Source organism: Acyrthosiphon pisum, chromosome A1 (assembly GCF_005508785.2).
Source record: "Acyrthosiphon pisum isolate AL4f chromosome A1, pea_aphid_22Mar2018_4r6ur, whole genome shotgun sequence".
NCBI lineage: Eukaryota > Metazoa > Arthropoda > Insecta > Hemiptera > Aphididae > Acyrthosiphon > Acyrthosiphon pisum.
In genome coordinates, this window is record NC_042494.1 from 76,755,857 (window position 1) to 76,766,880 (window position 11,024).

Consider the following 11,024-nt stretch of genomic DNA (forward strand, 5'->3'; position numbering starts at 1 on the left):
AAGAATTATATATTTATTCGTATTTTTATTTTAAGTATCATATTATGTAACAAAGTCTTACTTACAAACATAATTTGCTTACAGTAATATAGTTTATTAATAGACAGTTATTAAATCTGTAGTACAAGTCTGTATATTAAAAATGCTTCCAATTCCAAATAAACAAAATAATACAATAATTGGTTTTTATTTATTTGCTTAACATTAAAAGTTAACGTAGTTTTATTTTAACAAAGGTTCTAGGTATTATACATTTTTATAATGTAAAAACTATATTTACCAACTCCCTAAATGCTATTATAATCGTGACATAAAATGTAATAGAAGTAATAAATTTAATTTTAAATTAAACCAAACCTTTCATAATTAACCCCGTTTTTGACCAATATTGTTAATTAAACACATGTCTCATATTTGGTTAGATGTAAAATGGAGGTGATCTCTGAGGGGAGTCTAAAATATATAATAAATCATATTTTCATTGTCGTAGGTACCTCATTCTTTAATAACATACTTTAGGATTACGTGTTCTATATAACCTATTATTGACAAACATAAATTAATATAATTTGATGAAAACATTAAATTTAAGCTAGTAAATCGACTTTAAAGGAATAAATGATTGTAAATCATGTAAATGATTAAATAATACATATTATATGATTTTAATAAATAAAAACTGATAAATTAAAATTAATCCTTAGTAGCATTAAATTATACATAGGTAAAGGAAAGTAGTTGAATACAAGTGTGTGGTAAACATCACTAGTTAAAAATAAAGTGAGTATATAAATTACATCAAAAATCATGTGCAATATGATGCAAACGTTTTAACAATAATTTATTCTTAAAACGTAAAAATGTTTATGATAAATTTATAAATCAAATTTAACAAAATAAATACATAAAACTATAAATAATTTTTTAGCATAATAAGTGAGCGACTTGTTTTAGAAATTAATATGAACAGATTTAGGTATGGCAGTTTACTTAAGAGTAGGTATATCATATTTTAAGCTTAGGTATAGAATAATATTTTTAAGAACAATAATATGTAAAATTAAATATAATTTTTATTCTTCTGAATATAATTCGAAAGCAAGTATAACTTATCAGTTGTTTTAAAAATTATAAAAACATCTTAGTACAAATAAGTACAAATAATAATAGATATAAATATGTAAATTTAACTTTCTGTAGGTATAGTAAAAAAAAATGCTTGTTTTACGATAATCACTTCAACTTAAAGTTGAGTCTTTTTAAATATGATATTAATCCCAGAATAATATATTACTAATTTAATTAGCAAATACCTATTTATAAACAATTTAAATAGTATTGAATAAAAACTTTTTTACACAAGTACCCACTGTATGTATGGTGCATAGATTATACATTTATTAGTACATACATGAGTATTTGTATTCGTTTTGAAAATTTTTTATATTTTTTATATTCAATGCCCAAATTCTTATATAATATCACATATTATTATTAATTTGTTTCACGATATTCTAAACGTATCTGAAGTTGATATAACCATAATCCAAAATTAAAAAAGCTACGCTTTAGTAATAAAATATAACCATCGAAATTGCATTTTTAGATCTACATTTCATAATATGATTTTATAACTATTCAAATAAGCTCTGTTACTTAGAATACAAGCACATTTACAATAGGTAAGTTATTAATCGAACATGGTAATATATTCTATACAGTAAATTAAAATAATTTAGTAATATATTTGAAGATTTATTTATGTTTTATAAATTGTATAAGATCCAAGCCCGGATTAAGGGGGGGGGGGCAGGAGGGGCCATGGCCCCCGGGCCTCGATACTTAGAATTTATTTAGGGGCCTCTAATTTGTCTATTAGTTTTTCGTTATAGGCTATGTACACTAAATAAATCACCTAAAAAAAATCGATGATTATTTAGCTAGGAAAAAAGCTTGTAAATTATAATTTATAAATAAAGTGATACATTATTCATTATTTATTGCTATATACCTAATATCTATATATTATATTTATTATATCAGGTACCTAATATTGAATAATATACAATACGTTCCAGGGTGAAGTGACCGGCCAACGTCATATAAAACTATGAAAGTATATCAAAAATGATAGATAAATATTAAATACCCTTTAAAGATTGAATCTAACTTTTTTATTTTTTTAGTTATGGGCAATTAACTTTTTTTTTATCAAAACCATGCATATCACGCATTTGTTTATGTATCTTCAAAACTTTAAAACATTTTGACATAATTTTATTTTTATTTGACTTCACTCCGGAACACATTAACACATTATAATATACATTAATATTTTTTTTCGTACAGGGGCTTCATTTAAAATTTTGGCCCCTGGGCCTCAAAATGCCTTAATCCGGGCTTGATAAGATCATAATATCTACGTTACACATTAAGTACCTACCTATCAAGTAGTAAATATGAGAAAATGTGTTACTTAATAGTCTATTCGTAGTACATACACGAAGGCATAATATCATAAGAAAAAAACAAAATTAGAAATAAATATACAGCAAAATGCATAGGCGAGATAGGTCATTCCCAGGTTCACAAAAAAAACTAGATTTAACGGTGGAATATTTTCTTTGATTTTGTGAGTAGGTTTAAAATAAAAAAAAAAACTAAAAAAAACTATTTGAAATAAATAATAATTATTTTATAAAGATAACACATTTCGACGCGTGTTGGTAATAATAAATCGTGTAAGATTGTTTTTTTCGTTAATTATTATTATATACAGAGAGTTATACCATTATGATGTACGCCACTACGACGGAAATAATAATTGTCAAATGCGATTGGCATCTACCGGCTGCTCCCCATCCACATTCGATATCATTTTTAAAAGCTTCGGCTAGTGGTTTCTTCTTATCCGCACAAGCAGCCACCTCGAGATCTTCGTCACTGATCAGACACGTAGACTTGCTAGTTGAATAGTGTTCAACGTCTCTGTATCTATTTGAAGGCGCTGCCGACGGATCTTCGTGATTGCACAAAAATTGACGTTTCTTACGGTGCCAGACTTCCATCCAACTACAAAACATAACATACGCACAGACAAAACAATATATAAAAAGCTCAACTCGCGTTAAAAATTAAGTAAGGCTACATTTTTTTTACACCTATTACAAAAAAAACATATCGGTTCATTAAAGACTCTGTCAAACAGAAAGCGTTAATTTCATGTCACGTGATTTTGTAATTTGTTACAACGCCACGTTATTCACGCGCGTGAAATCACCACGCCGACGAGCCATTTACCGCTTTAACGCGCGTTATAACGCGTTCTGTTTGACAGAGCCTTTAGAATAAATCAAAATTTGAATATCGTTTGAGCTAAGCCGCTCCATTATTTGTTTGAAATGCCAAAATCAGAATGTACCTACATGGTGATTGTATTCGCATATTATCTTTAAGTAAGGTTATACTGCAGGGTGTATCTTATATCGTTGACAAACATGGTTTTTTAATGGTGGCCAAAGTCGATAAAACGGAATTTCAAAAAAACGCTTATTTTTTACAGGCTAACAATTATTACTTAGAATACACTCTGTACCAATATATTACAGCGGCGACTTCATTTCTCTCCAAAACTTAACTTTAAGCAGTTTAAGCCTTTTTAGTCCCTTTGTTAATCCAAGTTTACAAGAAATATTACATACTGTTGTATAGGTACTGAACACAATATTATTGTATCGTAATATTACTATATAATATATAACTACACAAAAATGCAAAACAGACGCTTCTTAACTTCTTGTACATAACATTTTGTGACTTCGCAGGTCATATTTTCATGTGATATACATAATACATATACATTATATTATTACTTTAAACATAACTCTAATAATATAACTGTTTTTATGAATAAATTATACATTTCAACATGCATTGATTTGAATAATTTGAGTATGAACGATTTTGTAGGTAAATGAATAATAATAAAAAATAAAAAATTACCCAATATTACAATCACAGGTCCATGGGTTTCCAGATACTTTTAGTGAAGTTAAAAATGTTTGACCATGCTGTTTTGGTAACGTATTAGTGGATGGATTTCCTATTGACTTCAGCGAATTGTTTCGGATATCTAGACTGATGTTTCTTACAGTCCCCATATGTCGAAAAACGTCATTCGATATTGTTTCCAAGCTTGTATTGAAAATTGTTAAATTCAAATTTGGATACCTCAGACCCTAAAAATAATTTTCTATTTATTTAATTAAAACACTTAGGTATAATAAGCCCCATAAAGTTAATATACTCGCTAAAATTGTATATCTGTACCTGAAATATGTTATTTAACGAAAGTCCATGTAAAGCTTTTCCACTGATCGTGAAGTTTCTTAGCTTATATGGAAATAAACCAATTAATTCTTTCCCCATTCGTGACAATTTATCAACCTAGAATCACATATAAAACACTAATAAAATAGTTGAAATACAGTGGTAACTCGTAACTAATCATTAATAACGAAATTTGTTAAAACCTAATATCATGTACCTATACGACTATACTATGAACTATGAAGTATGAACACAACATATCTAATATCATGTACATTATGTAAAGCAATATATTGATTAAAGTATAATCGATCATAAAGACTGTAGGTGTAGGACGTAGGTACAATGAATTGCAAACTAACTTTAATATAATAATATAAACAGTTTATTCTACGTCAAATGCATAATGTATAATGCATACTCTTTGCTTACAAAATTTACATATCAGCCAAAGCCAAAGTAGGTACCTTACTTAAGTTTTAAAATAAAATTAGGATTAAGTAGTCGATAACTAATGACCCCTCTTGAAATATCTGACAATCATTAACTTTTCCCAGTAAATTAAAAATAAAGTTCCAATAACATCAATACAGTCGTAAAATAATAGAAATTGTTTACTCATATTGATATTAATAAAATATTATCATAAAATCATTACCTTATGGCTATTTTTTACGGTCCGCGGTATTAATAAGCCACTGAGTTATATTTATGTATAACATTAAAACAATTGATAAACATAATAGTACGATCCCTTTAAAGTTAAAATGTATTTTAATTTTTGATTGTATTTGAATATCAATATATTTATTATTCATTACATAATTTTCACTGTAGAATTTAACATGACTATGCCGTAATTATTAACTCCGTATTTACCTCACTTCAATTGTTTTATAAAATACACATTGTAAATACATTAAACTTTTTTATTTAAACCATCTATCTAATATTTATTTATCCATCAATATACAATATTAGAATATGGATCAATGCATTTAGGTAGGAACATGAGTGAATCCATGATTAAAGAAACCAAACATTAATAGTGCTTCAGAAAATATTTTTTTTATTTTAGAACAAAAAAACAAAATCTGAATATTATAATCAAAATGGTTAATTCTCAGTGGTTATTTTAATAGTAAGTTTTATAGGGTAACTACTGATAGTTACAGTTATAATATGTGCCTACCTACTACTAGTGTCTAGAACACAATACTTACTTTAAGATTCAAATTTCTAAGAGAGTGAACGTCAGCAATTATAGAGGGAATATTGAAGTCCTTGATACCAACAAATGTACTAATTACTAGCGTTTGTAAAGATGTCATTTTATTTAAAGCACCGGTCTGAAAAATAATACATAGCAATGAAAATAAATATAAAATTTTTTTCAAAATAGTTTTTCTCACTTCAAATGATACTAGTGGCATATAACTCAAATCCAAAGAAATCAATTTTTGGACACCCATATTTAAAGTACTGTTATTCAAATCGTAAATATGATTATTGGATAAATTAAGGTTGTTGAGCTCTGGTAAATTCATAATGATAGATGGGAATCCGATAAGCTCATTACGACTTAAATCTAAATTCCGCAATGATGATAAATTAGAAGCTCTATCTGGTGACACGGATGCTATTTGGTTTCCAGATAAATCTAAACTTAGAAGAGATGGTAGCGGCAATTCTGGTATCTGAAAAATAAAACTACATATTATTATATAAACGAATAAAAGTAATACAATATAAAATACTCATTACTCACGGATGTTAAAGAAATATTTTTAAGTCTAAGATGTTGAAGTGACTGTTCAAGGCCTAAGAACATACGACCTCTATTTTCAAAGCTCAGAGCATCGTTATGACTTAAGTCAAGGTAAGTTAAACGAATTAAACTCGCAAAATTTGAATCTTCGAGATGTACCAAACGATTACCAGCTAGATTTAACCGTTTTAATGACTAAAAAAAAAAACACTATTATTGTTTTAACACTTGATAGTAAAGCCATATTTGCTTACTTTAAACCTAGAAAACATTTCAAAAACAGGTAATGCCGTTATTGTGTTAAAAGACAAATCCATATCACATACAACGCCCGCAGAATGTGTGCTAAATGACAAAACAGGCATACGAGATAACTCGTTATGAGCCATGTTTAATATTTCCAAGTTATCTTCATTGAAAAACATGTCTGGCAACACCCGAAGTTTGTTGTATGAAAAATCAACTAATCGAAGTTCAGTGAATCCTTTAAACAAATCATTAGGTAAATCTACTAAACGATTATGAGATATTATGAAAACTTGTAGTCTTTTTGATCCTTTGAAGGAATCAAATCCAATTTCAGCAATATGGTTATGTCCAAGGTCTAGCCAAATGAGATTATTTAAGTTACCAAACACATTTCTAGACACTTGAAACAAATTATTAAAAGACATGTGCAAATAACTTAAGCTTGACTCCATTGGAGAGAAATATTTGTCTTCTATACTTTTAATACTATTATACGATATATCTAAAACCTAAATAAAAAAAAAAAACAATAATGAAAATTTAAACCATTTTTTATTTTTTTAAGATTACCCTAATATTTGATTGTATATAGAGGTCCTTTGTAGAAAAATTGGAATTTGATGATAGTTTTGATAAAAGATTGTGACTAACGTTCATACGGAAATTTGAAAGCATTCCAACCTAAAAAGTAGTAAGAAAATGTAGTTATAAAAAGTACAGTTTATTGAGTTTATATTTAAATTACTTGATCTAAGAATGTAAAGTCCATATGTTTAATATGGTTATAAGCTAAATCGAGTTCTTGTAAATGCGGTAAATTTTGGAATGCTTCTATTTCCAACTTTTCAATTTGATTCCCTCTTAAGATTAACCATCGTAAACGCTCCAAATTGGTAAAAGCGTGTCTTTCGATACGATTTATTCGATTTCCATCCAAATGAATCTTTCCTAATGATGGTAAATCATCAAAAGATCCGTCTTCAATTTTTTTTATAAAGTTGAATGACAAGTATATTTCTTCTAGAAGAATATGGCTTCCTCCAATTCCACCCTGAAAAAGTCAAAATTATCAAAAACTAAAACCACCTAATTATAAAATAGTTTATATTTACTTGAAATGTCCCTTTATGGAAAGCCTCTATCATACAGTCTTGTAGCTTTAACGTTCTTAAATTTGTTTGAAAGTGGAAACTTGATTCTCGAAGGTGTTGTAAATGATTATTGCTTAATTCCATATATTTCAAATTATTTAAATACCGAAAAGCATCTCCTGGTATTGGTTTAAACGAAGATGCAAAAGCGTGTGACATCTTAAGGAATTGTAGAGAATGTCCAACCTAAATTGAAAAAATAATTTTTACTTCGAATAATTTGAATTTAATTGAACGCAATCTTATAACCTCTTTAAATGCGTCGGAATCTAATGTGCTTATTACATTATCGGACAAATCCAAATATTTTAGACCATGTATATGCTTAAATGCATGTGCCTTGACGGTTTTTATATCTGATCCAGTTATCTGAAGTTCCTCCATATCAATAGTAAAATTCATAAACATATCTGGTTCTATATATGGTGTGGTCATCTTTGACAGAGACAGCCGACGAAGATATTTAAAACTTAAACACAATAATGAGATAGTTTACTAATTATTACTATAATTTCACGTTATTTTTGCATACCCATTAATGATATTAATTTGAAGTGGACCATTATTCCATCCAGAGAAATCAAAATCTTGCAGGGAATAAAACTCGTGATGATCATCTTTTTCATGTGAATTTCGTTGATTGTCCTCATGAACCACAGTCTTGTCGTTTGCTTTTTTCTTATCGTTTGATTTTATAATCTTTTCTTTTCCCTCAATATGATGAATGATAGGAAATAAATGTTTTATCTTATTATCTCTAAGCCCTAGTTTCATAAGCATGTTAAAACTCTGCTGTAACTTCCGAATAGGAAATTCTGTTATGTTATTATTTGACATGTCCAAGGTATGCAAATATGTTTCAAGGCCTTTGAATGCTTCTGATGATATATTATAAATTTCACAATCGACCATAAATATCTCTCGAATTTTAGTATTTTGAAATGCTCCATCCTAAAACACTGACAATTAATTTGATTGGCCAATACACAGTACAATTATTTCAAAGATACCTAACAAGTGTCTTTTATTTAAAAATATTATAAATTAATTGCTTAAATTCTCGAATTATATTTAACAAATAAATAAAAAAAATTTTATTTTCTCTGATATAATAGGTAATTTACATATGAAAATACTCCAATAAATAGCTCGCATTAATTTTAATTTAACATATTTTTAGATGTTTATTATTTATTTATATTTTAATATAAATAGAAATTTCTGCTTTTAATAAATTATTTAAATTTCAAACACGATTCAAATAATTATATTTTTACTTTTTTAGTAACACCTATTAATATTCAATATTGTGTATATAACCAACATGTTACATAAAAAATAGTATATTTATTATTTATATCATAAAATATAAAATTTGTATTCACTTGAATATGTGTTATTGGGTTTCCATCAAAGTATGTTTTATTTATAGATTCAAAGTTCTGCAAACTTTGTTTTTCTAAAATTTTGATGTGATTATATTCCAAGTGAAGTTCGTCTAGAAAAAACTTATGTCTTCCGCCACGAGATGTCACTGTTAATAATGGTCCTTTTGTGCTTTCAATTAAATTATAACTAACATCCAAATACTTCAAAGATCTATTAAACATTGATTTTAATTAGTTATAAGTATAATTTATACATGCATTATACACATAAATATATTTAATAGAATAGTGGACTTTCAATAAAAAAAATAAGAGTTTGATAATTAAAAAGTTAACAATAAGCAAACATGTTTCTATTACTTATAGACTTATAACATTAAACAAATGTTACCACCTATTTATTTCAACATTCAATTTCAGGGATTAGAACAATGAACAGTGTTATTGATATTAACCTAAATGTCAAGTTACATGACCAGCTGTCCATACTTGTACGTAATCGTTTAGCTTACTTCATCGCCGATGACGATAAATGCATGTATGGAATATATTTCAACATATTATCAGCTAAATTGAGTCTGAGCAGTTGCAATGGACCGTCTTGAAATGCATTTACGTGTATTTCCGAAATCATATTACCAGACAAATCAAGATTTTCTAGCAACCCGAGGCTATCAAAAGCCCTGTGTGGCAAATATGTAAGTGCGTTGTTTGCAAGTTTTAGGACTTTAAGAGTGTTCTCTAATCCATTCCAATCTCCCATCTTTATTTCTGATATTTGATTACCTAAAATAATAACAAAAATAATATTATAGTTAATAAGTAGGTACTTAAACAATTCCCAGAAGACAGCAAGTTGTACAGTTTAGTTCATACCTGATAAATTAAGTACTTTTAATTTTAGTAATATTCGAATTGCCCGACTTGGAACATAAGTTAAATAAGTATTAACTAACTCCAATTCCCATAGTGAATGCTCTAATCCATATAAAGAATCATCATTTAAAATTGGCAATGGATTGTCTTGGATCGTCATCTTATAAAGACCTAATATGTATACAACTGTATATTAGTGTATTGTATGATTAGTGTACATAGTTGATACTCATATAGGTAGCTCATAAGATATTATTCACCGATTCGTTTTGTTTTTATAAAATTATAACTCAAAATAAATCAAATAGATTGCAGCAATATTCAATCAAATGTTTTAACTTCGCTGATAGTATAAATGTATAATATACTAAGATATTTTTCAAATCTTTTTTAAAGTTTTACCGACTTATATGTTATTTTATCATCAAAACGATAAGTTATGAGTAGATTTTAACATTAAATAGAAATAGAAACATTTATAACATAACGGTACCTACCCTTAATTATTAGTAGGTAATAATAATAATAAATAGCTAATTATTATTCGAATTCTAAGTATGGCATAATAATAATAAAATACAAGAAAAATTAAATTATTAATTTATAAAAATTATAGTTATTGAGGTACCTATGTATTAGGTATAAGTATAGATAACAGATTTAGGGCCGTTCTTACAATGCCCGGTTAAAGTTAACCGACACTTAACCTGCTGAATTCTGCCGGTAATAAAATCTGTTATAAGTCGGTTAGCGTTAACTGACACTTTACTGGACATTATAAGAACGGCCCTAACTCTAATATTTTACTACAGGTGACCTCCTGCTTTATGTTGACAGTGTTAGGGAGGTTCATCAAAAATAAATTTATATAAAAACTAAAAAAAAGTAACTTTATTAGTTTGAAAATATTTCTGAGATTTGTGAGACTGTAATAATATGGTGAGTATTTTATAATTCATATACCTACACTTTTACCAATCATTTTTCTAATTTAGCATATGCCTAAAAAAAAAATAATCAAAAAGCAAAATATCTGAAAATATAAATTTTAATAATTTAACAATAAAAAAGGTGGGTAAGTGAATTTCGCTCTGCTGTACAATAGGTTACTAGTGGGTCACTGTATAATGGGTGGTATTAAATTTGAATTCAATGATATAATATCATTAAATAAGAAAAACGATTCTGAGCGGAGACGGTATGTCAGTCTAGGTATAAGACATAATATTTATATTTATAGTCTATAGTATTTAAAAAAAATTT

The 11,024-nt window shown here is 27.3% G+C and overlaps 1 protein-coding gene across 2 annotated transcripts in view; it reads right to left on the reverse strand.

Moving 5' to 3' along the window:
• Positions 1-22: 22 nt before the first annotated feature.
• Positions 23-11,024, reverse strand: part of LOC100160311 (chaoptin) — a 17,310-nt gene continuing 6,308 nt past the window's right edge. For both annotated transcript variants that reach the window (XM_001946052.5, XM_016803020.2), the window contains exons 3-17: positions 9,762-9,932; positions 9,398-9,671; positions 8,883-9,096; positions 8,030-8,448; positions 7,747-7,966; positions 7,459-7,683; positions 7,092-7,397; positions 6,917-7,027; positions 6,352-6,855; positions 6,098-6,292; positions 5,742-6,026; positions 5,553-5,678; positions 4,330-4,446; positions 4,003-4,238; positions 23-3,072 (exon numbers count right to left, since the gene is read on the reverse strand). In XM_001946052.5, the coding sequence (XP_001946087.2) occupies positions 2,784-3,072; positions 4,003-4,238; positions 4,330-4,446; positions 5,553-5,678; positions 5,742-6,026; positions 6,098-6,292; positions 6,352-6,855; positions 6,917-7,027; positions 7,092-7,397; positions 7,459-7,683; positions 7,747-7,966; positions 8,030-8,448; positions 8,883-9,096; positions 9,398-9,671; positions 9,762-9,932 (3,692 nt within the window). In that variant the 3' untranslated portion in view covers positions 23-2,783. The remainder of the gene's footprint in view (positions 3,073-4,002; positions 4,239-4,329; positions 4,447-5,552; positions 5,679-5,741; positions 6,027-6,097; positions 6,293-6,351; positions 6,856-6,916; positions 7,028-7,091; positions 7,398-7,458; positions 7,684-7,746; positions 7,967-8,029; positions 8,449-8,882; positions 9,097-9,397; positions 9,672-9,761; positions 9,933-11,024) is intronic.